Below are 26,635 nucleotides of genomic sequence, written 5' to 3' on the forward strand. Positions count from 1 at the left end.
GTGCTCACCTGGCCACCCCTAGGGCAGCAGGAGAGAATGCCACCTACACAGCCAGGTGCCACCTTGCTGATGGAGGGTAATACTGGAGAATCAACTTTGGACAGAGATGCAGGTTGCATCTTATTGAGAGGTGATGGGGCACTTGGATGAGAAGCACAATTTCTTCACAAGGACGCGAGGACTTGAAGAGAGATCATTCAGTAGAGTGCTATGTGGGGGGAGGGGAGGGGGAGGGGGGAGGGGAGAGGGAGGGGGAGGGGGAGGGAGGGGAGAGGGAGGGGAGGGGAGGGGGGAGGGGAGAGGGAGGGAAGGGGAGGGGGAGGGGAGGGGAAGGAAGGGGGAGGGGGAGGGGAGGGGAGGGGAAGGAAGGGGGAGGGGAGGGGGAGGGAGGGGGAGGGGAGAGGGGAGGGGAGAGGGAGGGAAGGGGAGGGGGGAGGGGAGGGGAAGGAAGGGGGAGGGGGAGGGGAGGGGAGGGGAAGGAAGGGGGAGGGGAGGGGGAGGGAGGGGGAGGGGAGAGGGGAGGGGGAGGGAGGGGGAGGGAGGGGGAGGGAGGGGGAGGGAGGGGGAGGGAGGGGGAGGGAGGGGGAGGGAGGGGGAGGGAGGGGGAGGGGTCTTCCAGGACCTGCCTCTTCTGCCCCCCTCCCCACTTCAAGCAAGTCAGCAGCTGTTGTGTTTGAGGCCCTCGGGGGAGCGTGTGGTGCGGTCTGCCTCCGCCATCACCGGAACTCCCTTCTGGCTTTTTTATTTTGTAGGAGACCCTAAATACTTGGGGAAAGGGAACTCAGAGCGCCTTGAAGAAACATAAATGATCACGCAGGCTTAAAAGAGGTGCCCAGCCACTTCTGCCGTCGTAACACAGGCCTGCCTCTCTGAGAGGAGGAACCCCAGAAAGGAAAGAGCCGCGGGGGTGTCTGGCCCGGTGCGCCCCTGGCAGCTCGGGGATTCTCCGCCTCTGGCGCGACCGTGGAGCAGTGGCGCCCGCTCTCGGCAGCGGCCTGGGTGTGCGACGCCCGGGGACCAGATGGGCGCCCGCACGTCAGCACGTCGTTAAACCCGGGGGCGGGAGGGACGGAGCCCCGGGGACCAGCACAGTCACACGCCCCATCGGCCAGCATGCAAGTTCAGGGTTAGAAAATGCATGGGGGAAAATGTGACACGGAAGGTCGTCCGGTCTGCGGGCCGCGAGGCACGCTTGCCCCACCTCACGCGGGGGTGAGTTCTGCCCGCTGGGTCTCTTGAGCCCAAAGCTGCAGCTCAGGCTGTGGTCGGCTTGTGGCTGCAAACTGCAGGCACGGCCCGGGAAGAGGCAGCTGCATCCCGGGCGCCTGGCTCGCACACGGGTACCCGGGGACCGGAAGGGACCCACCAGGCTGGCTTTTAAGGCTGCGAAAAGCCAGCGCAGGGAGAAGGGTGCTGGAAGTTTCCAAGCTTCCTGCCAGCTGCGGGAGCCCGTGCGCCCAGGTCCTGTGCGTCCCCACGGTAACGCGTCACGCCAGGATCGGGCGTGTGAGTTTGAGGCTCCTTGTTCTTAATTTCTCCCCGGCTGTAATCATCATCTTATGATGCCTCTGTGCTGCTCCCGTTGGGACAGGGGCATTTGACACTCCACAGGCTGCATGTAATTAGACGCAGTGGAGCACATACATAGGTGGTTCTGTTTTATTAAGGGAAAATGGAAATAAATTCACTGCACAGAAAAGATCAAACCATGAAATCATACAGAAACAGGAATGAACCAGAAGGTTTCTCTGCATTGTGCTCCGTGCTGATTCCTCAGGTTAACCATTAAATTGTCTTTTAAAGCCATTTTCTTTATTTCTCCCCTTTTCTGAACTAATTCTCTCCAACCATCCAGCACAGATTCAGAACCACTAACCTAGAAAAGAGGAAAAGTGAAGGTCGCCTTGGTAACGGGCGACTTTGAGCAGCTGCATCTCCCCGCCTGGAGGATCTGAGGCGCGCATCCCCGCGCGGCTCTTGCGGCCAGGCTCTCAGTACCCTCGCCCGGGGGCAGCGAGGAAGCTTGACAAAGACAGCGCCAACACCCCTGTGTTCCCAGGACCATCTCTGCCTGCTGATACAGCCCCTGCTTCTCCCTCAGCCTTTCTAAATCGGCTCTTGGTGTCTGTTGCAAATCTGCCTTTCCCCCGTTTTATCCTCACATCTCTGTTTAGATCATCAGAAGTGATTTTGGAAATAAAACAATACCCTTTGGCCCAGAAATTCCCACCTGGGAATCTAGCCAAAGGCACTAATCCACAAGACAGAAAAAGCTGTGGGCCTGAAGATGTTCACAGCAGCGTTTTTTATACGGGGGACAGATGGACGGCAACTTGCATATGAAATCGTAGGAGGGTGATTATGCAACGTGTAGTATATACAAGAAATGTATAAAAATGGACTCAACAACATTATAACTAACACTACCTGGCAATAGAGAAAAACACGTCTCACAATCTTAAATCTTCAAAGAATACAAAATCACACACACAGCAGATAAAATATGTACACACAAGAGAGAGGGCTAGAAGGAATGTACAAAATACTATTAGTTGAGGTGTTAGGTGAGTAGCCTTAAAGCATGATCTCCCCTGCTTTTCGAATTAATAAAATGAACAGCACCCTTAACTTCCTAAACTATGAAACAGCATCATAGTTTAGAAAAGGTTTCTTACCAGTTTTTAATTAAAAAAAAAAATAACCTGTTAGGTATGTGGCCAAGTGAGCCAAGAAAGATAAAAGTTGAGCTTTTTCAAATCTGGAAAAAGACCTCTCTTCACCAGAGCACCGACATTGCTCTTCTCTCCACCCTTATCTTGTTTACGTTTCTCTAGGTAAAATGCTAATTTTTTATCATCTACCTATTTTGTGTAAGGCTACCTTCCACGTGACCTCTGGATCTTGAGGTGACTGTTCTCTGATTGACCCTCTTTACTGTTGCTGCATCTCAAGCACGGCCTTTCCCTCAGCCCTGTAGGCTCAGAAACCATCACTTGTCAGGACTGGAAGGGACGTCAGAGCTCAGCTCTCCCGTGTTTCTCCAAGTGGGGTCAGTTGAGGGTGGGGATGTACGGGCTGTGTTTTTACTTCTTCACTTCACTGTGGGTTGATAATTGCATCACAGCTCTAAGCAGAAGGCATTTCTATGTGGTTTTATAATCATATATATTTAGGTACCATTACACTAGAAGTATTTTCAGTCGACGCCGGGGAGCACGGGAATCCTCTTTCTTTGCAAGGGACCGGTCCTTACGAAGCCTCCGCCCGTCTTCAGGTGGCGGGGGCCCTGAGTCCCAGGGAGGAGAGTGGCCGCCTTGCTCCCCGGGGGGCGGGGGGAGACTGGAGCCTCAGCGAGCTTCGCTCTCTCTCAGGACGTAGACGTTCCAGCTGGCGCTCGCCCGGCAGAGTCTCCCTCACAGGTCTGAGAGCTCCTCGACGCTGTGTGTTCCCGATGCCAGCGTTTCGGTGACCATCAGATCCGTGCGCCCAGCCGGGACCTCGCCTCTGGCGCCAGCTTTACATCCCGAGCTGCACGCTTGACATCTCGTCTTGGACATCTCAAGCGTAACACAGCCAAAACAGATGCCTCAAGTCCTCCCCGTGGCGGGGACTCCCTCCCTGACCAAACCTTACTCAGGTCCTCCTGAGCCTCCTCCTTGGCCTGCTGACCTTCGCCCGCGGGGCCCAGGCAGTCAGGATGCTGGCCAAGCCGTTTTAGCAAGAATCCCGCAACCCTTGCCACCTCACCAAGTTCCTCTTGGTGACTTCCCACTCACTGACCCCCCCCCCCCCACTCTGCCCTCACCCACTGGCTATAAATCCCCAGCTGCCCCTGTTAAATTCAATCTCTCTGGGTGGGATAGGGAGGGTGGGATAGGGAGGGAGACGCACGAGGGAGGAGGTATGGGAACACGTGTGTGTGTATAACCGATTCACTTTGTCACAAGGCAGAAACTAACACGCCATTGTAAAGCAATTATACTCCAATAAAGATGTTAAAAAACAATTCAGTCTCTCTCTCCTATGGCCACAGTCTTGGATAAAGTCTTCCTTGCCTGTTTCACCCTGTGTGGCTGTGCCATTTCTCCACCAGCCCGCAGCTGCCCGAGCCGCGCAACCCCGGGCCCGTCATCCTTGGCGCCGGCCTCCTCTGCTGCTTTGCATCCAATCAATCCACGTCAAATGTGTCCACTGCCTCCCTCTCTGCCCTGGTCCCAGGCACCATGATCTCCAGCCAGTGTGACTGCAGAGGCGCCTGCAGCCGGTCTCCCCGCTTCCACACCGGCCCCCCTCCAACCCATTCCACGCGAGGCTGCACGAGCACACTTCTCGTAGGGTAACTCACGGCACCCACCCGCTTAAACCTTCCCAGGGCCTCTTCCCTTTCTCTGAGGTTGGAGTCCGAGCCTTCACCTGTGGCTCCAAGGCCGCGGGAGATGGGCGCACGTCCCCCCGCTCGGCTCCATCTCACTGCCGCCTGCCACCCCGTCGCCTCCACTGCGAGCCTCGCCCATCATCTCTTGGTCCCCAGCCACCCCATCTCTGCCCCGGCCCAGGCTCACGGCATCTCGCACTCAACAGCAGCTCCTCACCTGTGCGTCTCGGTTTAAATATCAACCCTGCAGAGGCCGTCCCAGCCCATAAACCTAAAGGCGGACCCTGTCGCTCTGCTTCACGCCTGTGCTTAGTTTAGCAAAGTGTGGCTGGGAGTTTATCTCGTGTACCCGGCACGGCCGTGGGTGTGTGACAGTGACACACGGCTGCCTTCGTGGGGCTGACATTCTAGCGGGAGGGAAGCAGGATATGACAGATCGGCAAATAAATATGTGCCGTTTGTGAAGGGAGCTACCAGGGAGCTAAGCACAGGCTTGAGGTTGAGTAAACACCCTGGACTATTCACAGGCAAAATGAAGCAGTTGAGAGAAGGGGGGGTGGGGGGTGGGCAAATAAATGGGATAAAACGTGAACGAGTGGCCAAGCGGAGTAAAAGGTATATGGGAGCTCCTTGTACTATTTTTGCAACTTTCCTGAAAGTTTAAAGTTGTACTACATCTTTTTTCTTAAGAACCCCGACTCTGACCCCGCCCATCGGTTTTGCTCATTCCCCGCGCGCCTCGCCTGTAGCTGAGACTGGAGGCGCCACGTCTTCCCCACCAGCTGGGTGAGCGGCCGGGTCGGGACAAACGCAGGCAGGGCTTTTGTCTCCCAGCGCGGAGGGTAGAGCGGGTCCCACAGCTCTCGCCCCACCTGGGCACCACCCCGCTGCCAATTGGCTTCTAAGTGATACAGGGTCTGTGCGTTGAACTGCAAAGTGAGTCACAGAAAACCAAAGCCAGGGAGAGTGTCCACTGGATAAAGGACCAGCGGCTGTTGTCACCTTGTCCAAAGGGAGAAAGCCCTGGATGGGACGGAGAGGGAACGATTGTCTCTGCTGCATGAATTGGGGGGGGGGGTTCAGAAGGGCTGACAAGGGAGGGGAAGGTGGCCTCGCTCCAGGAGCCCTTTAAAGAGCAGTGTTTCCTTTGTGACCTGTTTCCTTCTTGATGCCTCACGGGAGGAAGGACCCGGACCAGCATTTCACGCCCCGGCCAGGTCCTTTCCACGTGTCCTCTGCTGTAGACAGCTGGCATTCTGATCTGCCTCAGCCTTGCCGGCAGCGCCCCGGGGATGTGACCCAGCCTCCCCCATCAGACGCATCTCAACTCCCAGGCACTTGAGGCCGGAGTGGCCGCAGGAGATGGAGACCCCGGGCAGGCAGGGCCAGTGGCTGGTGTGTCTGTGTCTGTGTACCCACGGCGAGGCTGCAGGCGTGGCTCCCAGAAATCCCTCCACCCTGCAACTTAGCCAGCGTACGTATATATTTGCATCTCACTGTCTGTACACTATTTTGATTGTGGTAAAATACACACAACACAGCATTTACCATTTTCACGCGCACAGTTCAGTGGCATTAAGCACTTCCTTGAGGTTGTGTAACCGTCACTGCTCTTGAATGCTAAAATTTTTCATCCCCCCAAATGGACACCTGTACCCACGAAGCAATCACTTTCCACCCCTCCACCCCGCCAGCCCCTGGCAACCACTGATCTGCATTCTGTCTCTATGGATCTGCCTATTCTGGACATTTCACATATAAGTGGAATCATACTCTCTGTGGCCTTTTGTGTCCGGTTTCTTTCCCCCAGCACAGGATTGTCAAGGTCCATCCCTGCTGTAGCGCGTTATCGGAACCTCACTCCTTTTTTAGGGCTGCATAGTATTCCATTGCACATACAGACCACACTTTGTATAACCACTCACCCACTGATGGACATTTGGTTGTTCCCAGTTTTCATCTACTGTGAATATAGAGCTCTTGTGAGGATTCATGTACAAGTTTTTGTTTGAATTCTTTGTTTCGATTCTTTTGGGTCCAGACCCAGGAGTGGAATTGCTGGGTCATGTGGTAGTTCTACGTTGACTTTTTGAGGAACAGCCAGACTGTCTCCCTCAGCATCCTTTTAATACATTCTTTTGTACTTAAGAAAATGGACAGCTAAGAACCCTGACTACTATCTCATGCCCATCTTACTGATGGGAAAACTGAGGCTCGGGGAGCGAGAGTGGTTTGCCCGAGGCTCCTGGCTGGCAGGGGCTTGATCCAGGCCACAAACCCTTCAACGGTTTAGTGGCCAGACTTTGGGACGGTGAGATTCCCTTTGTGCCCTTATTTCCTGCTGAAACGATGCAGTGATTCCCAATAGGGGTCCCTGGGGGCCAAGGCTCCATGCATCAGTGACAAGGGCCTGGAAGCTGTTGTGAGCATCTCACGCAGCGAAGTGAAGACCTCCACGTTCCCCCGGCAAGGCTGCTCGGGCTATCTAAAATGTCAAGTTTCTGTGCTTTGGGCAGGAATTAAATCAACCCAGGGTGGTAATAAGGGTTATCTCCTGCTGATCAGAGAGCCTGGCTGGCAGTTATGTATATCTTGGATTAATTTAAAAAATGAGAAAATGAATAAATTATTGCTTGGTAAATGCAGTTGTTTGGTAGATGAGAATCTCTTAAAACACGGGGTCCTTGGGGAGAAAAATCACAAATGTGTTTCTCGGTGGTTAAACGATTTCACGAAAGCATCGGCCTGCTCGGGAGATGGCCTTGGCTGGGCACCCAGCGCTCTGGGTCTGGTCCGGGATGGGCTGTTGACACTTTGGACTGCACGCAAGTGACCACGGCTGTGAGGGCCTCAGTCCCCTCCTCCCTCCCAAGAAGGGGCGACTGTCTGAGCCGGCCTGTGATTCGGACCCACGACAGGGGTAGGCGAGAGGTGCCTTTCTTCTGGAGGCTGTGGTGCAGTCTGGCCTCTCTCTGCCAGCATCTCAGCAACATCAGAGACAAGAGATTCTGCAAATGGTGAAGGCCCAGGACAGCTCCATCCCTCCAGACCTCTCTGCTGCCGTCCCTCCGTCGCACAGATGGACGCCGCCATTTTCACCGTCACGTCATCGTCGGCCGGTCCAGCCAGGCCCCAGGCGCCTCCTCTCTTTCCAGCCTCCCGTCTGCGTTGCTTCCACCGGGACCGCCGCTGGGCTCCCCCGGCCGCCTTCTCACATCATGCGTATGTTCTGCTCTTTGCCTGCAGACCTGTGGCCACGTGACTCCTCAGCGTCTAAGGTAGCCTCGGCTCCTGCCCTTTCCGGCACATCCCCACCGGCCTTCCGGAAGCCTGGGCCCAGCCGCGTGCAGCCCCCAGGTGGGGCTGGTTCTTCCCTGCCTCCAAGCCTTTGGCGCTTCCATAATTGCTTTCTTGACATTTGGCTTGAAAGAGTGACAGAGAGCTTAGCATTTTGATGTCTGGCGACATGCAGTGTCCCTGCCAACAAATGCGGTAAGTCCCAGGGAGCCAGAACACCGGGCTCCTACGTGACTTTGAACCGGTCCGTCCACCTGTCTGGAAAGCATCATTGCCACCTACCGAACCATCCTTACAGACACACACACAAAATTAACATCTGTAAAGGACTTAAGCACGCGCGGACAGGCGCCCGCCAGCGAGTAAACATGCCGGTGAAGAACCAGCTCCAGAGGGCAAGCTCTCGTGTCGCGAATACCCACGTCCCCGGCTGATGAACCCTCCGATGCATGTCGCCACCCTCTCTGACAAATGTCCCGGCAGAAGGGTCTTGAGGGGCAGGCCCGGTGGCAAGGAAGCCTGGGGAAGCTCTGGGCCGAGCGGCTCCTCTGTTTCCCCGGCCCAGAGCCTCCAAGCACTCTGCTCGGTTTGCAGGCCAAGCTTCAGCTTCTCTAGTCCTCTGGCCAGACACGAGCTGCTCTTCACATGGCCCTTCACTACACGCCATTTCTAAAGCCCTTGCTTACCCAGGAGGCGGCAAAATACAGGAGGAGACATCGGGAAACGATGCTGGGCCTGGAGCCAAGTGTTCTATCCTGGGCCCTGCAGGGGTCTGGCTGGCAAGTAGCTGGATGACTTTGGGCCAGGCTGGGAGACACTGTTGGTTGCCTGTGAAATAGCAACCCCCATCCCCCTTATTTTTTCGGTAGAGCCTCTTTTCCGACAATAGAGGCTGGAAAGGACAGACGCTTCCTTTCCCAGGTCTTAAAGCTGGAGTGTGGGCCTGTGAACCACTCCTGGCCAATGAGACTTGACGGGAAGGCTGAGAAATGTTTTCTCTATGAGCAAAAGAAATTTGTGAGTGAGGAGAAACTGAGATCCTTTGCCCTCTCCATTCCTGCTCTTGGAGGTTGTGCCGAGATATGCTGGTTGGTGCTCTTGCAGCCACATTGCAGCCGTGAGGGGAAGACATCGCCCACCTGCTGCAGCAGGCAGGGCAGGAGGAAGAGCCTGGGGTCTCAGTGACAACACTGGACCACGGGACCAGCCCTGCCTCCTGCAGACTTGTTGTACTGTGGGAGAATCGTCTAGTCAGTCTCGATTGGTTCTCCATCCAAGTAATACAAGTCATTTTACTTCTCTGGGCCTCAGCAATTCATCATTAAAACGGAGCCACCGGACAGACAATCTCTCAGGCTCCTTTGAGTCCAGACCTTTCCGGGATACCGTCATGTGCCACGTTTTTCCAGAAGCTTCCCAGACCTCGCAATCCCTTTAGTTGGGAGCGTGGCCTTCTCTGAACCCACAACCAGATCTCCTTTTTCCCTTTCGCTGTCTACCCGAGCCCCATGCTAGCAGCTTTCCCGTACGTGGTCACGTAGTCCTTGCAACACCGAACGTCCCATCCTGCAGATGTGCTCTGCGAGGCCACAGAGGCGCTCTCGAGGAACCCACGTTTGAGCTTACCTCTGCCTGGCTCCCAAACCCGAGTTTTTAACCATTTTGCTAAACCTCCCGTGTCTTCTTGAAAACGTGCTTTAAGTGACCCCGTTCAACAGTCTTTTTCAGGTGCCGAGGCCCACGCACGGCGTCAGTCCAAGACTTAACGGCCTCTCTCCTGGCCCGGGTTGAACGGCCAGTGAACGCTGCCGAGAGCTGCCCGAGGGGCCGGCACAGAAGGGGCTGGTCATCTGCGTGCGGGGACCCGGACCGGGACAGCGCAGCGTGACCTCGGAGCCGGCCAGCCCCGGGCCCCGCGTCAGGGAGGCCGGCCCTGCTTTTCCTCCCTCGGCCGGCTTCTGCCCGCGGGGACGGAGGAGCTCAGGTAGCCAGCCTCCCCGTGCCGCAGCCCGGCCGGGGCCCTGAGCGATGCCTGGCTGCGGCCCTTGCTGGGGACGGCCATTTGCCCGGCGCTGCGCCCTCATCCAAGGGGTGAGACCGTGAGCAGACCCAACGTGCGTCCCTCTGGCGGGGCTGCGGCTTCTTTCTCATCACCCAGGTCTGAAGTCATCCAGGCCAGAGGGGCGGGGGCGAGGGGAGGGAGGGGCTGCTTGACTGAGGCCGAGGCCTCGCAGGGCAGGGCGAACGGAGAAAGGACTGCAGATGTCAGCTGGACGACCTCCAACTCCCCTGTGACCGTCGGGGCTACCCTGGCCTGGGCAGACGGGAGAAGTGACTGGCTGGGGGCACGGGGAAAGCCCCTCACAGCACCCCCCGGGGCCCCCTGCCCGCAGGGCCCGGAGCGCAGGCTGCGCTGGGGCCCTGCAGTCAGAGGCTGCAGCTCCTGCCCCGAGGGGCAGGTTCCTGGGCGACCCAGAAGCCTGTCTCTACCGGGGGCGAGTAGCCGGCAACCGCCCCCTCTGGTCACTGGTGTCGGGGGCGTCCTCACCCGCTGTCTCCCGCGCCCCGCTGGCCTGGCCCCCTCTGCGTGGCCGGGCCCTGCCTGGCTGGCTTTGCTTCAGTTCGGAGCCAGCTGGGAGGCTCCCCTGAGTCTCAGCTGTGGGTTCCGGGCCCTGAGGCCGAGCTACCAGTCCGGACACCGCCGCCCTCCGGGGGTTCTGCCCAAGGGGCTATCCGGCCGGGTGCGCTGAGGCTGAGACAGACCGAGCCTCCTGGGAAGGCGAGACTTGAAGGCCTCCCTCCACCCAAAGACACGGCAGCCGCCGTTTACCTGGGGTTCCCTCCGCGGGCACGTGCGGGGCCGTCTTTCCGGAGCCCGAAGGACAAGGGGTTGCTCGCTCTGTCTTGGGATCCCTATTTGCTTCTAGGGCGCCCACAGACCGCGTGGTCTGATGGCTCCACGTTTCCGGAGCCATCGGCAGGCCATGCTCCCTCTGAGACCTGCGGGGGGTCCCTCCTTGCCTCTCTTAGCTTCCGGTGGTCTGTCTTCACACGGCTGTCTTCTTATAAGGACACCAGGCATCGTGGGAATCTTAATCAGTGCGTCTCCATGGACCCCGTCTCTAAATAGGGTCTCGCCCCGGAGGTGCTGGGGTAGGACTTCAAGGTCTCTTTTGAAGGATGGACACCCTTCAAATCATAACAGGGCCCCAAGGATCTACGGGGGGCGTTTTCTTCCTTGCTGCCTTGCAGCCTGGCTAAGCCTCAATCCTCCTGGCTAAGGAGCGCACGGGTCCAGCTCAGAGCATCTCTGGACGTCACACACACACACACACACACACACACACACACTCTCACACACACACAGATCATCTGGGACCTGGATTAATGCAGGCTCTCATTCAGCAGGTCCAGGAAGGGGCCCGGGACTCTGCATTTCTCGTGCTCCTGGTGGGGAAAGCCACGTTACAGAGTGGGGAGCAGGTCCACTGAGCCTTCCTGAGGAGGTCAGGGACCAGCGGCCCCTCCCCCATGGGAGGTGGACGGAGGAAGACCTCAGCTTAACAGTTATCCCCAAACAGCATCCGCAGGTAGGCCAGGCCTCACTCTGGCCCGGCTCTCAGGGGCCAAACCCCCGGGAAGGAGAGGATGGCACACTGAGCCGCCTTCACCTCTGCCTGGGTTTCCTTGTTCACCCAACTCAGTGACACCCTGTGCTTCACTTCTCTCGGGAGACACCTTAGGAAGGGGTTGCCGGGTCACAGAGAGTGAATGCGTGTTTAACATTTTTTATAAGAGCTTTATTGAGATGTAATTCTCATCCCATAAAATTCACCCTTTCAAAGCACACAATGCAGTGAATTTTCATGTACTCAGATAGGCAAACAATCACCCCCACCTTCTAACTCCAGAACGTTTTCCCAACGTGGGTTTTTAAGAAAAATACGGATTCACTTGTAATGGTCAGCATATCGTGCTAAAAATGGAGAGTGTTGCCCGCTTCGATCCATTCAACCCTCGGCTCAACCCCCGAGGGACTGGAATGCCCACCTCACATTAAATGGGGCTGCACGGAGGTGTGGGAACTCCAGGTCACCCCCACCACCACCACCACCGAGGGCAGTTAACATCTGACGCCCGGGGCACCGCTGACCATCCGTACGGCCTCTGTGCCTCCCACGTGTGGGCGGCTGGTGGTACCTGGGCAGCTCAGACACGCGACACGGAAGGACTGAAGGGCTCTGGTCCCCACAGCTCGCAGCTGGAAGCGGGCTGACGACAGGGCTGGAGGGAGCGTCACGGAGTCTGACTCTCGGTCGGGCCACGTGTGAACCTCCCCGGTGCGGAAGAGAGACGCCCCGTGGGGCCCGGAAGCCACGGCAGCTGCCCTGGCCTCCCGTGGGATCCCGGCGTGACACCCCCCCCCCCGGAGACGGCGGGCTTTGTGATACGCTCAGACCGCAGCTGGAGCAGAGGAGCAGCGTGGCTTGCGCCCACATGCTGTTCTGGCTCAAAGGGGCTCTGGGGGGTTTAGGAAGAAACAACAGAGATAAACCAGAGGCTCCATCGGCAGTCCCCACGTCCTTCCCCTCCCTCGTCCTCCGTGCCCTGAGCCCGCCCGAGCCCGTCCCCAGCATCCTGCCTCCTGGGTGAAGTGAGCTCCGAGGACACCACCGAGGGATGGAGAGTTGGGGTCGGCAGGTCCCCGGTGCTTCTCTTCCTGTGTCTTGTGCTGGCACCTTGTTCCTCCAGCTCCGCCCTGTCCCCTCCGCCCTGCGGCCACTCTCCCTGGAGAGAGCCGCCTGCCCCAGGTGTGCGGTCAACTCAAGAATGATCTTTACCCCCAGAGACCCAGAGCCGCTTCTACACCCATCTCTATGCCTGTTCCCTCGGCGCCGAGCCGCTGTCTCCACTTGGGAGCCGTAGCGCGCATTTGGATGTGAGACGCAGCACGTGTAATTTGTCTCTTTTCCTTTGTGGTAGAGTTTATGCACAGCGAAAGGCACAGATCTTAAAGCATAGTTTGATGAGTTTTGACAAACGCACCCGTCCACGTAACCTGCATGTCTATCAAGATAGAGAACCACAAAAAACAGAGAACATTCCCATGGGCCCCTTTCCATCAATCTCTTCCCAGGCCCAGGCAACCTCTGACCTGCTTTCTGCCCCTATAGATGAGTTCTGGCTGCTCTGTAACTTCCTGAATGCACCGCCCTGATAACTAACAATGTTGTTAGTTAACATTTATAAATGGCCAACGTATTGGCCATTTATAAATCTGTTTTTTTGTGAAGTGGTTGTTCATTTCTAAAAAAGCTTTTTAAAAAAATTACTGAATTATAGGAATTTTTCCCATTTTTCAAAAGATTTTTTTAAAAAAATTACTATTGAATTGTAGGCATTCTTTGTGTATTCTGGATATAAATCCTTTGTTGTATATGTGTCACAATATTTTCTCCCAATCTGTGGTTTGTCTGTTCTTTTTTTTTTTTTTTTCCTGGCCACACCACGCGGCGTGCAGGATCTTAGTTCCCGACCAGGGAACTGTGCCCCCTGTGCCCCCCTACAGTGGAAGGGCGGATTCTTAACCACTGGACCACTAGGGAAGTCCCCCATTCATCTTCTGAATGACGTGTTTCAAAGAGCAGATGTTTTAAATCTTGAAAAAGTCCAGTTGATCATTTCTTTTCTTTACTAGCTCTTCCTGTGTCCTCTCTAGGAGGTCACTGCCTACCCAAGGTCACAAGGATAGTCCTTTACTTTTTTTTTTTTTTTTTGCGGTACGCTGGCCTCTCACTGCTGTGGCCTCTCCCGCTGCGGAGCACAGGCTCCGGACGCGCAGGCGCAGCGGCCATGGCTCACGGGCCCAGCCGCTCCGCGGCACGTGGGATCCTCCCGGACCGGGGCTCGAACCCGCGTCCCCTGCATCGGCAGGCGGATTCTCAACCACTGCGCCACCAGGGAAGCCCTACATTTTCTTTTTTAAGCCTGATAGTAAGGTTTGGGCTTTTCTATTTAGGCTCCAGCTTGAATTAATTTTTGTGTGACGTGTGGCATCGGGGTTGAGATGCTTTTCTTTTTTTCCTTACATGGGGACCCAGTTGCCCCAGCTCCCCTACTGAAAAGACTTTCCTCTTTCCATTGACTTGCTTTGGCATCCTAGTTGTTTCTTATTAGTAATAAAATATAGATGACTTCAAACGAGTCACTCCATAGATTCGAAGCCGTTAACAATAGATTTCAAAGTTTCCTCTGTAATAAAGCCAGTCTCACACACGTGCGTCCCGAAAGCGCTTCCTGTTTGGGAGAGAAGGGTGACTACACCGCCAGCAGGCCGTGGTCGGCACACAGCCCGGGGCACCCGTCCTGCCCGAGGGTCCACCAGCCCAGGGTGTAGCCGGGACACAGCTGGGACGTGCTGCTTTAGCGCTGAGCCCACTGGTTACACTGATTTCCTTCTCGGATCGATCCTTGTAGTTTCACCAGCCTCATGCGCCCTCCTTGAAGTCTCCTGTTAACTCAACGTGGCCTGGGCTCCCCGCGTTCTTTGGAAGTGTGTGCAGGCCAAGCCCTCTTTGGGTCTGTGTCCTAATAGACAAACACATGTGCACATGTGGGCCTGCACCTGGGGGGCAAAGGCTGTGGAGGGCGCCCCCCATCTCACACCTGAGACGGCAAAGGGCGAGGCACGGACACTGTGTTCTCATCCGTGTCGGTTCCTGGCAGACCCAGGGCACGGCAGGAAGACGGCGGGCTTTGGTCTTACAGAGAGCGGGCCTTAAACTCTCGGTCAAATACCCGCTCGTGGGAGAGCCCCGGGCCCGGTCCTTGGCCTCATGTTCTTGGCTCCTAGGTGGACGGACTGTGGTTAAGTTCCAGAGTTTGTGTGAGGCTAAAATGAAGATCGTGTGTAAACACGATCTTCTTCCTCCTTGCTGAGCCGTCCACACTCGGTCCCTGGAAGGAGGAGAGGATCATCCCCTCCATCTCAGAGCGGAGAACACTTAGCCTCAGAGATGCTAAGTGACTCACCATGGCAGAGCCGGCTTTAGACCTGATCTAAGCTCAGCCTCGGGCTTGGTCCAGTGCTCCACGAGGCACCTGATCCACCCGCCCCAGACCAGCCCCAGGCTCGGGAATGGGCCAGAGAAGGGGCCCGAGCCGGGCGGTCTCCCGCCTGTACAAGTGTCTGTAGCCCCTGCCTTTGAACAGGGCACCGGCTTTGGGCTTGTGTGTTGCTGTTGTTGGCTTTTGTAGACGCCATCTAGGCAGCCAGAGCCACTAGCATCTCGAGTAACTGGTCACCGAGGGCAAGAAGAAGTTTCCTCCTGCTGCCCCGCCTTCCCGGGTGTGGGGACGCGGCCCCCTGGGAGCATGCATTACCCTCGCAGGGTCCTAGATTGTTCAGCTCTGGGCTTTCCTGCCGCTCAGCAGCTGACCTTTCCAGCTCGGACTGTGGCCCTGAATCTGACCTGCCGTCCAGAAGCAGCACGTGTAACTCCATCGACCACCTGAAGCGTCAGATGATAAAGAGGGCCTTCCAACGGGTTTGATGCAGGACCCGGGGCTGGCCCCGAGGGCCCATGTCACAGGCCCCAGCACCTTGTGGAGGGGTCCCGGGGCCGGGCAGTGGTGCCGTCCCTGTCCTGGTGGTGACGTCCGCAGCGCGGCGGTGGCCCCTCCGTCTTGCGGCGTCCAGGGTGCGTCCCCATCCTGCCTGTCGTAGGCCGGGCGCCGAGCCAGTGCAGCGGGCGTGGCTGGGGCCAACGTGAAGAGCACGGGCTTGGAGGTCGGAGGGGCCTCCTCCAGCCCTGGCTCTGCAGCACCTCCCCGAGCACGCCGATCTCGCTCCCGGAGGGAAGCACGGGCCCACCGGGGGTCGTGAGAGTGGAAGGCGGGCGCGCCGGGCCCGGTCCGCCTTTTCCCGGCTCATCTACTGCACGTGGAACAGCGGCCCAGACTCTGGCGGCTGAACATGTGCAGCGCGCGCTGTGCCTGGGGCAGCCGGGGGGGCGGGGACCGGCTGCTGTCGCCCCACCGTCGCTGGCACGTCCCCCCCCCCCCCCCGCTGTGGCCCGCGGCTGGGCAGCGGTGGCCCTGCCTGGCGGCTGCCGAGCACTATATCCAAGTGAGGACGGTCGCCACGGAGACCGGACAGCCGACGCGGGGACAGAGGACCCCACGCGGCCGCCACGCAGCAGGCTCGGGCGCGCTCCTGGTTAGGGCCCGAGACTCCTCCGGCCTCACAGGAAAATTTAGGGGCAGGTTGACTCCATCTCATGGAGTGTCGAGAGGAACGCTCAGCAAAGCCCTCTGTGCGCCGCCCCGAATGTCTGCCCTCCCCCCCGAATGTCAGCACCGCCCCCCGAATGTCTGCCCTCCCCCCCGAATGTCAGCACCGCCCCCGCGAATGTCAGCACCGCCCCCAGGCCCTAGCACAGCGCTTGGCATCTGACAGACATGCGCGCAGCTCGTGGGCCGAGGGGCGGTGACGTGTTTCCTGGGTGTTACGCCAGGATTTCCGTGCATGCCCAAGGGGTCTTGGGGATAGAAGGGGTCTCTGGAAATGCAGCCCCAGCCTGGATCAGGAACGGTCTGCCAGCAAACGCTCCCGGAGAAGAGACGAGCAACCACGCTGTGCATGAGCCCCCTCCCCTCCAGGAACAGCGCCTGTGGCCCCAGGACCCTGGACAGCAGCTTGGCCAGGCTGGGATGCAGCTCTCGATCCCCTTGAAAATCCACAGGACACGTCCCCCTGGGTAAAGAGGGTAAAATGACATTGAAGCCACTCCTTCCTGTTGGAGCAGCTGCCCACCCCCACGCCGCTGGCTGCCGATGGCCGCCCTCATCAAATATTTATCCGGAGCTTCCGGTCCTCCGTGAGCCTCCAGCATCACACCGGGGAGGGCATCTGATTATGGAAACTGGTCAGGAGGGAAGCAGGCAGACTACAAAGCGCTCGGGACGGAAGAGGGGAACATCAAAGCCCCGTATTCCTCCATGAAGGTCGGCTCCGGAAGCAGAGGCCTTCCCTTAGGAAACAAACTCTCCGGGGCTTCAAGGACCTGGCCCTGCAGTGGCGGTGCCACCCAGCCCCGGGGCGCTCTCTCCCCTCTGGGGGCAGGGGGGCGGGCAGGGGGCAGCTTTGTCCACACCCTGGGGCCAGAGGCGTGGCTCCGAAGCCCCGCCTTGCGCAAAGGAGGTAAAATCCTGCTCGCTCAGAGGTGTGACTCCTCCCTGGCATTTCACGCGCGCCCTGTCTGCAGCCTGCCCCTCGCAGAACAGAAGGAGGAGGCAGAAGGGAACGGGAGCCGACCGAGCAAAGCTTCTGTGGTCTGGGGTGTGTCCCTCTGTGTGGCTCCGCTCGGTACAGGGGGGAAGAGCCTGTCAGGCAGGAAGTCACGTCTGGTGTTTACACTTTAACGGAATCCAGGGACCAATTAACCGCACCGGGCGCCAAGGGGCAAAGCATTTCTAAAAGGAGAAGAAGGCAACCCTTGTATGACTGCTCCTTCCCCCAACTTTTACCAAATAAAAGACACATACGCTACGTCAACAGTTTCTCAAGAGCAAGCCTTTATTTTCTGAAAGTCCTGAAACTGACCCATTTATCACAAGATGACGGACGCCTCCATCCACAAACAGTATCTTTTTCTCTTTGGTTCAGCAAACCCGGGGCCCTGGGAGGGCCGCGGCCGGGGAGGTGGCGACATCAAAACCGGCCCTCGACGCCCAGCAGCCGTACGGCCGCCTCCTGCACGGCCTGGTGGACGCGCCCGACCTCTCTCTGCGACATCGTGCGCTCCATGTGGCGGTAGGTGATGCGGTAGCAGTGGCTGGTCCTGTGCGTCCTGGAGAACGGGAGAGAAAGGCGGGTGAGTGAGGGGCAGGCGTGTCTCCTGCAGAAGCAGTGGTGAAAGCGGAGCGGGACACAGGGCCCCCGACGGGGCGCTACAGAGGCGCACCCCCGCTGGCGGCCGGCATGTCCCTCACAGAGGAGCCGGTGACAGGAACGCTGACCGCTGGGTCCCCTTGGACTGAGTGCATCCATTGGGAAGGAAGCTTCTTGCAAATCGATTTCCTGGGCCGGCCCTGATGCAGCAGCTGGGCGGGGGCCCTGGGCTCCGAGGCGGACCCCGACAAGCAGAGCGGTCAGGGGCCAAGCGAGCCCCCCGCAGGCCGTGGGGAGCATGCGGACAATCGTGCCATCTCTGTGAAGCGCAGGCAAGCGCTCTGATGCCGGTTCTACCAGGCGGCCGCTGGCCTGGCTGCCATGGAACAGCTGGGTGATTCTGGAACATGGGGTCCCGACAGCACTAAGGCTTCTACTGCATGGCAGCTGCTGAGACACACGGGGACACAACAGCTCATCAGGAAGCCCCCGGGGCCCTGGCCAGCAGGCCTGGCCCTCCCCTCTCCGGGCACTTCTGTTTCTCTCTTTCAAGCCACCAAATTCCTCCTTTCCAGCCCCCTTCCTGGGAGAGCCGGCGCTGCCTGCGTCGCTGCAGGTGGAGAAGCCGGAGCGGACGAGTGGGTCCCAGGCAGAGCCCCAGGGACACCGATGCCACGTGCCCGCTGCCCAGCGGGAGGCCGCCCCAGGCCTGCAGGAAAGCTAGAGCCTTGACCAGGGGCCTCTGCTGGGGTCGGGTGCTCCATACTCCCGGGGAGGCCCGCCGTTCCCCACAGGTGCCCCAGGGCCCCAGGCCCCTGCTTCTCGGGGACTCGGGACACTTCGTGGACTTGCTCTCGGTGGGCTCACTCCTTCCTCTCCTCCCGTTTTGCCGCCAGGCCCCTCGCTGAGCAGGAGGCCCCAGCCTCCCCGATCGGCCCCCTCTCCTCCGCCGCCCGGGGCTGGTCACCTTCCCCTGCTCGCCGCCTCCAGGAAGGGTGAGGACCGTGCCTCACAGGCCTATTCGCATTTCAGCCCCCTTGTGGATCCAGGTAAGGGAAGAAGGTACCTCCGAGTGGCTGGGGGAGGCTCCTCGGGGCCCCTGGCTCCACAGCGCCGGCCAGTGGCTCTCCTCAGTGGCCGCGCCTGGGATGGGCCCTGGGAGCTGCCCTGAGGTCCCCCGATGCAGCGGGGCAGCGCTTCCACCTCTTCCCGCCCCAAGGCCATTCGATGGGGAAATGTCTTTTCAACAAGCGGCGCTGGGACGCCTCTGTGTCCTCACGCAAGAGAACGAAGTTGGCCCTTTCCTCACACCAGACAAAAATTAACTCAAAATAGGTCACACGTCTAAACATAAGACCTAAAACGATAAGTCTTAGAAGAAAACACGAGAGTCCACCTCCATGACCCTGGGCCAGGCAAAGCTTCCTTAGGTGTGACACCAAAAGCACAGGTGACAAAAGAAAAAAATGGATGAATCGGGCTTCATCAAAATTAGAAACTTTTGTGCTTCAAAGGACACCATTAAGAAAATGAAAAGATAACTTACAGAATGGGAGAAAATATTTGCCAATCATATACTGACAGGGGACTCGGATCTAGAATATATAAAGAACTCCTACAACTCAACAATAAAAAGACATAATCTGATTAAAAATGCACAAAGGATCTGAACAGAATTCTCCCAAGAAGACATACAAATGGCTGCTAAGCGCATGAAAAGATGCTCGATGTCATTAGCCAGCGGGGAAAATGCAAATCGAAACCACAGTGAGATGCCACTGCGTACCAGCTAAGATGGCTATAATCAAAAAGACAGAAAATAGCAAGTGTTGGAGAAGATATGGAGAAATAAGAAGCCTCACGCGTGGCTGGAGGGGATGTGAAACGGTGCAGCCGCTGGGGAGGAGCTGGAGGAACCTCTGAAAGTTAAACACGGCGGTTCTTCAGACACTGAAACATAGTCACCCCATGATCCAGCAGTCCGTCCGCTAGGTAGGCGCTCAAGAGAAATGAGAGTCCGTCCACACACGGACTTGTACACGAACGCGCAGAGCAGCCTTCTTCTCGACAGCCAAAAAGTGGAAATAATCCAAACGTCCTTCGAATGATAACTGGATAAACAATCTCCCTCTACGTGGAATATTATTCATCCGTAAGAAGAAATGAAGCTCTAATGCTACAACCCAGGTGGACCTTGAGAACATTACGCTTAGTGCCAGACGCCAGACACGGAAGACCACGTATTATATGATTCCATTATACGAAATGCCCAGAATAGGCAACTGCATACAGACGGAGGCAGACTCACGGCCGCCTGGGCTGAGGGGCTGGCGGAAAATGGAGTGACTGTTAATGAGGATGGGGTGTCTTTTGAAGGTAGTGAAGATGGTCTGGAATGCGATAGTGGTGAATGTTAGAAAAGCCACTGAGGTGAATATTTTAAATGGATGTACGACACGAGAATCACAACTCAGGAAAGCTCTTCTATGAAAAAAAGAGAAAAGAGGGCTTCCCTGGTGGCGCAGTGGTTGGGAGTCCGCCTGCCGATGCAGGGGACACGGGTTCGTGCCCCGGTCCGGGAAGATCCCACGTGCCGCGGAGCGGCTGAGCCCGTGAGCCGTGGCCGCTGCGCCTGCGCGTCCGGAGCCTGTGCTCCGCAATGGGAGAGGCCACAGCAGTGAGAGGCCCGCGTACCACAAAAAAAAAAGCCTCTGCATCTCCCCAGACGCTGGCCTCCATCGCATGCGCCGTGTGCCCCTGCGGGACGGCACCCGGCCGTGTTACCCCGCTTTGCTCCTCTGGCGCCCCGGGCAATGTCTGGCATAGGGCAGGTGCTGCGTAAAAGGTGCCGAACGAATGCTTATGCAACCACCGAACCCCGGCGGGGAAGGCTGCGTTCAGGCCTAGAGGACGCTGGGCCGGCCTCGCACCGCCCTGCCGGGGTTGCACGGCCCCTGCCCGCGTTCAGCCACGGCCTTCTCCTTCCCTCTCCCACCCCTGCCTCCGACAGTGAGGGAGGCGGACGCCGTCAGCTAGGAGGCAGCGGGGGTAGCCGTAAACACCGGGGCGCCCCAAGCCCTCCGCCGACGTGAGCCTCACCCCGCTGCGCGGGCCCCACGGGGCAGGCCTCGGAGCCGGCGCCTGGCCCACGCCCAGCGGCGCCGCGTCCTCCCCCGGTGACCCCGGCTGGTCCCCGCACCGGGCCTCAGGGTAGAAGGTGGATATAACAGTCGTGCTGACCGCGGCGGACGGCTCAAAGCAGAAGCACCAGACACAGCACACAAGCGTGTGGCACAGACGGGAAGGAGCTCGGTACGTGGGGCCTCTTTCTGTGATTTTTCAATGAGGTGAGCAGGGAACCCCGGGGGCACAGCAGTGAGCTGGCAGCACGGGCCGCTGCGGTTCCTGGTTCCTGGTGGCAAAGCCTTTTGTAGAACCCAGGCCCCGGCACCCGGTGCGGAGGCTGTGTGCGCCGCAGGACGCTTCCCCCGCAGGCCTCGCGCGGGGGCTGCGGGGACCTTTAGGGACAGTGTGACCTGCAGGGGTGGAGCCCGGCCGTGCCCCGCTGCGCTGGCCTCTCGGGGCAGCTGGGAGACCCACCTTCCCGCCCCCGTGCACCGCAAGGGCCCTTCTCCCACCCCGACATCACCAGGCAGCATCCCGGGTTTCCAAGGGGTGGAGGGTTCTAGGCGAGGAGAAAGTAGTTGAGCAAGAAAAAGGGCGAAGGGACTGCGGGCTGTTTGAAGACGATGCAAACATTTACTAGAACAAGTGCGGCGACAGACCTGGCGACCCAGCAAGGCTGGGAGGGTGGTTTCCCGCAGGCGGGGCCGCTGTCCCACCGGCCTGGGCAGGGGCCCATCCTCCCCGCTCCCCCCTCCCCACGCCCGCCGACTCACAGGGGCCTAGAACTGGCTCCTCATTTCCAGGCTACGACACACGTCCTGGCTCTGAGTTTCTCCTCCGTTGAAAGAGTAACAGCACTGACCCCATCGACTTCTCCCAACTGCCTCGGAGACAAGGTGACAGGGCTTGGAGGGCATCAGGCGCCGCACGAGCATGAGACAGATGAAAGCACCCTCACAACACTGTTATTGTGTTTTTTCGGTGGTTCACTCAGGTCTCTGTCTCTCAGCTGAAGAGCTGCTAATACAGCCTCTGCAAGTTGAGATTTCCAACCAAAGACGAATGGGAAAAAAAATTTATCTCTTTGCTTCTAAGTGCTTCCAAGAAGGCCCCTATAAGGATTCTTGGGATTCCAACAGCTTTTAGAAAACACTGTGATGAGTTGGGTGCAAATGAATCATAAACATATGGATTAATTTTAAAAATCGAGAGAAACAGTATTTGGCAGAATATTTGGCCATAATTCAGTCGACTCAACTGAAAATCAACCAGGTTTGCCTTTTCCTAACATTACTGGAGAGAGAGAGAGAGAGAGAGAGAGAGAGAGAGAGAGAGAGAGAGAGAGAGAGAGAGAGGAAGAGAGAGAGAGAGAGAGAGGGAGAGAGAGGGGGAGAGAGAGAGAGGGAGAGAGGAGTGCCTTTTGTCTGTTTGCTGGAAACTGGAAACTTCTTTTTGGAGCTTTCCGATGGTGGATTACTTGGTCCTTCTTTCACTGGCTGGAACCCTGGCCCCTGGTCTGAGCGGAGGACCGAGTCTCTCGCCCCTGAGAAGTGGTCCATCCATGAAGACCGCGGAGCTGGCGGGCCTCACGGCTCAGCGTGGCACAGGTGAGAAGGTGGACTCCCCAGAGGGAGGGGTGCCCGGAGGGCCAGCCCCAACTGTCTGGATTAGGGCCTTCCTGATTCTTTTACATCCTCCCAACGTGGCCTCTTTTAGCCCAAAAGCTTCTCAATCTTTCATCCGTCATGGCCCCCGCTGGCTCAGAAACAGCCGCAGCGGCAGACGCAGCGCCTCTTACGTACCAGGCACTGGTATGTAAGCCCTTTACATCCGCGAACGCATGTAATAAGCATCACAGCCCCACTGGGTAGACAGCACCACTGTCCCGACGCACAAATGAGGAAACAGAGAGAGGGAGAGAGAGAGAGAGAGAGCGTAAGTCACTGGGCCACGTGCACACAGCGGGTAAGTGGCAGGGCTGGATCTGAAACCAGCAGCCCAGCGGGAACGTACAATCGCGTGGCCACCGTGGAGAACAGTCCTGTGGGTCCCCACGAAGGTACACAATTGTCACGTGACCCAGCACTCCCACGCCCGGCTGTACACCCCCCCCCCCAAAGAACACAGAGCCAGCCAGCTAGTGGCGGCCAGAGGGGCGGGGGCATTAAGAGGTACACACTGCTATAGGCATAAGATAAACAAGTGGGAAGGACGCAATGTACAGCACAGGCAATACAGTCAGTATTTTTGCAACAACCTTGTATGGAGTATGACCTACAAACAATATCGAACATTACTATACGCTGCACACCTGAACCTAATATCACACTGTAAGTCGACGGTAAGTCAGTGAAAAGGAAGCACTGCTAAGCTCACTGGCGCCCTCCAGCTAACAGCGCGCCAGTGACGGACTCTGTGCAGGGACCAGGGCCACCAGGCTTCCCTGGACAGAAGGGCCGGCGGGGCCGGGGGCCGGCGAGGGCCGGACCACCTCCATCATCCCACCATCAAGTTGACCCCGGCAACCACCCAGGCTCCGAGCTCGAGGTCAAGCCCTTCCCCGGAGGCCGCCAGCACCCGCTCCCGAGACACGGGAAACGTGTGCTTTTCCATCGGTGACGAGAGCAGCTCCTTGACGTTCCCGGTGGTGCGCTGGGCGCCTCCCCGAGGGGGTCACCGCGCCCCCAGCCCCGCTGAGGCCACCTGGCTAGAGGGGCTGCTCCACGGCGGGGACGGCGCTGCGCCGCGGCAGGTGCAGTTTTCGGGGTAACGGAAGTGGGCCCGCCGACTCGCTCCTGCTCGCGTGACGCCGAGGCTCGGTCTGACGGCCGCCGGGCCGGGGGGCTCAGGTCAGGGGAACGGGGTGATGGGCAGGGGGTCAGGGAAATGGGGTGTGAGGGGCGGGGAAGCACCCAGACTTGCAGCAGGGGTCCGACTTCCACTCCCTCCCGCGGCCTCTGCTGTCCGTGTGGCCGAGCCCTCGGCGCCCCGCTTGGGACGTGAGGAGGACACGTGCCTCCCGGGGCGGGCGCTGACACGCCAGCACGCGCTGATGAGAGCCCGGCGGCCCGGGGTGGGCGCTCAGGGCCCGCTGCTTTGCCCCCCACCTCCTTTACCTGCAGGGCTGCTGGGGAGAGGAGGGGCGCGGGGGGAGGGCAGGGGGCGCCTGGCGGGGGAAGCGGGGGGAGGTTGGGAGTCAGGGAGAGAGGTGGTTACCGCTCAGCATCGGGCGTGCCCTAAACTAGTGCTCTAGAAACCAAGGAAATCAATTCCCCCCTTTACCCTCCCCGTATTGAAAAAAAGGAAGCCAAAGGGAAGAGGAAAAAGTGAAATCCTGATCAGAAGACCTCAGGTCCCATGACGGCGTGCCCGTCTCCTAATGAACTGCTCTGGGGCTTTCGAGGACAGAGGCCGCGTTGGTTTAGTGCAGGAAAGGCCCCAGGCCCCAGCCACGGCCGTGTGACGGCCCGGCCCCCCAGCTCTGCACCCCAGGCGTCAGTGCAGAGGACAGAGGGCGTTCTGGAGGGACTGAGCGGCTGCAGGGCCCGCGCGGACGGAAGGGAAGGGGTGCCCGCTGGAGGGAGGTCGGGGCAGGCGGCGCGGGGACGCTGGGTGACCGCCAGGCCGGCGCTCCAGGGAAGAGGCCCCGCAGGACGTGGCTCTCGGGTTGGAACAGACCCTCTGGACCGAACCGGCCCCCCATCCACTGCCTTCTACCCCCACCCACCCGCCCCATCACGCACGCGCCGCCACTGCGTCATCTGCTCTCCCGTTCAGATGCTCGGCCTTGGGCCCGCCGCCCCCGAGGCCCAGGCGGAGCGGAGCCTCCGAGTTCGCGGTGTGGACGCCACCGCCTCTCACCGCCTCCGCGGCTGCACCCTCTTCCCACAGGGATTTCTGTTCCTCGGCGTCAGTCACCAGAAACCACACCAGATGGCTCCCCCGGCAGTGAGCGCCGTGGGAGAGACAGCTCCAAGCCAGGCCCCGAAGGAGGGAAAGCGGGGCCGGGCGAGAGAAACCCGCTTCCGGAGCTGCCCCCCAGCTCCCGGGCCGCCCGCACGCTGGCAGCTCGAGAGGTCCCAGGAGACCCACGCTTTGCAGGCACGACGTGCCTTTTCACATCAAACACTTGGCAGGTCCTCAGGGGCGCTGCACGTCCCCCAACACCCCTGTCACTCCCATCAACCCCCGCTAACGTTCCCGGTTCTCCCGAGGCCGGGTCTCAGGCCAGGCAGTCAGGAGGAAGGAGGTCGTGCCCTTGCCTCCCGGGGAGTGGGCCGGTGTTCTTGGTCCGCACGTGCACGTCCATATGAAAGTAACTGCTCTGGCGAAGTTTTCTAATAGACGCTCCCACGGGGAGGCTCGGGGATGCAGCCCAGCCCAACCCTACCGCTTCCCAGCTCTCGGATCTTGGGCCAGTTCTTTTTCTTTTTTTTTTTTTTTGCAGTACACGGGCCTCTCACCGCTGTGGCCTCTCCCGTCGCGGAGCACAGGCTCTGGACGCGCAGGCTCAGCGGCCACGGCTCACGGGCCCAGCCGCTCCGCGGCACGTGGGATCTTCCCGGACCGGGGCACGAACCCGCGTCCCCTGCATCGGCAGGCGGACTCCCGACCCCTGCGCCACCAGGGAAGCGCTTGGGCCAGTTCTTAATCGCTGGTCCAGGTTTTCATTCTAAGATCCAGATCGTGCAGTCACAGGGGTTTTGAAGGACTGAATGAAAATAGTATATGTAAAGTGTTTAGCACAGTTCAAGCTATAGTTAACAATTGGTATTATTATTTATGTGGCTCAAGATTCTAGACCCTCAGTTGGGGCCACACAGAAAGGCCCGAACGACCGTGGACAAGTTATCTGAGCTTCAGCTTCCTCATCTGCACAAATGGATCCTAACAGGATACGTGCGACAACCCGAAGGAACCCTGAAGACGTTACAGTCAGTGAAACAAGGCAGACACAGAAAGCCAAGCAGTGTACAACTCCTTCTCCGTGCGGCCCCTGGAGTCGTCAGACTCACAGAGACAGAAAGGAGAGTGGTGGTCGCCAGGGTCTGAGGGACGGGGGCAGAGGGTTAGCGTTGAAGGGGGACAGAGCTTCAGCTGAGGAAGATGAGAAAGTTCGGGAGGTGGACGGAGGTGACGGCTGCCTAACAGCGTGAATGTCCTTAACACCGCTGAACTGTACACGTAAGAATGGTGGGAACGGCACATTTTACGTTCTGTATATTTCACCACAGTAAACTTTTCATTTTGGAGGAGGAGGGTTCGCCCAAACAGCCTAGTTGACTGTCACTAGAGGAGGAAGTTGGGAACCCAAACTCGTGCTAAAGCTAAACAAAGAGAAAGCAACGATAGAAAACCCTGGCGGAGCCCTGCTTGGCCGGTGGCAGGACCATCGCGAGAGAACAATGGGTCTCCACCTGCCCAGATGGCTCCTCCTCTTGACCGCATGAGCATAGCAGCCAGGCTGCCCGGCGTCTGACACAAATGGTTTCTAAGGCCGCTGCTTGTCGTGCTCTAACCGCATTTGCCGTATCTGAAAAGTTCTCTTCAACTATCCACTGTCTTCCAGGCCGTCCTCCTACATTTCTAACGAGCCTGAAGTAACGTCTCACGTTGCGCAGATTTCCAGTGCTCTGTGCTCTTCCTCCACATGGAGAACTTGGAAGAGGTTTTCCTCTCCTCCCTGGCTGCGTCTGCACAGCCCAAGTCAACAGAGCTACCTTGAACTCCGTGCTGGGCCGCAGCTTCGCCAACGCGCCCGCACCTCAGGGGGTGAGCCAGGCCACAGAACACACGACGTCTGGCAGGTGAAGTGCTACATCTTCATCTCAATCGATTGATCCCCAATGATTTGTTCTGTGCGGAGGCCGACACCGAGGAGGTACAGAACAGGGATAGGCATTGCTTGATCAATACATAAATACGCATGGGGTGGCCGTTCTGGG

General features: G+C 58.4%; 1 protein-coding gene across 8 annotated transcripts in view; it reads right to left on the reverse strand.

Annotated features, from left to right (window-relative positions):
- The window catches only part of FARS2 (phenylalanyl-tRNA synthetase 2, mitochondrial), a 454,626-nt gene that overhangs the window by 64,886 nt on the left and 363,105 nt on the right, over positions 1-26,635 (reverse strand). For 6 of the 8 annotated variants that reach the window (XM_067006819.1, XM_067006813.1, XM_067006814.1 and 3 more), the window contains one exon: positions 17,227-17,523. The exons of the other annotated variants lie outside the window; for them this stretch is intronic. In XM_067006819.1, coding sequence (XP_066862920.1) covers positions 17,385-17,523 — 139 coding nt within the window. In that variant the 3' untranslated portion in view covers positions 17,227-17,384. Of the gene's footprint in view, positions 1-17,226; positions 17,524-26,635 lie in introns of those variants that run through there. 8 annotated transcript variants of the gene reach the window in all.

This window comes from Kogia breviceps, chromosome 10, assembly GCF_026419965.1.
Source record: "Kogia breviceps isolate mKogBre1 chromosome 10, mKogBre1 haplotype 1, whole genome shotgun sequence".
In the NCBI taxonomy this organism is placed as follows: Eukaryota; Metazoa; Chordata; class Mammalia; order Artiodactyla; family Physeteridae; genus Kogia; species Kogia breviceps.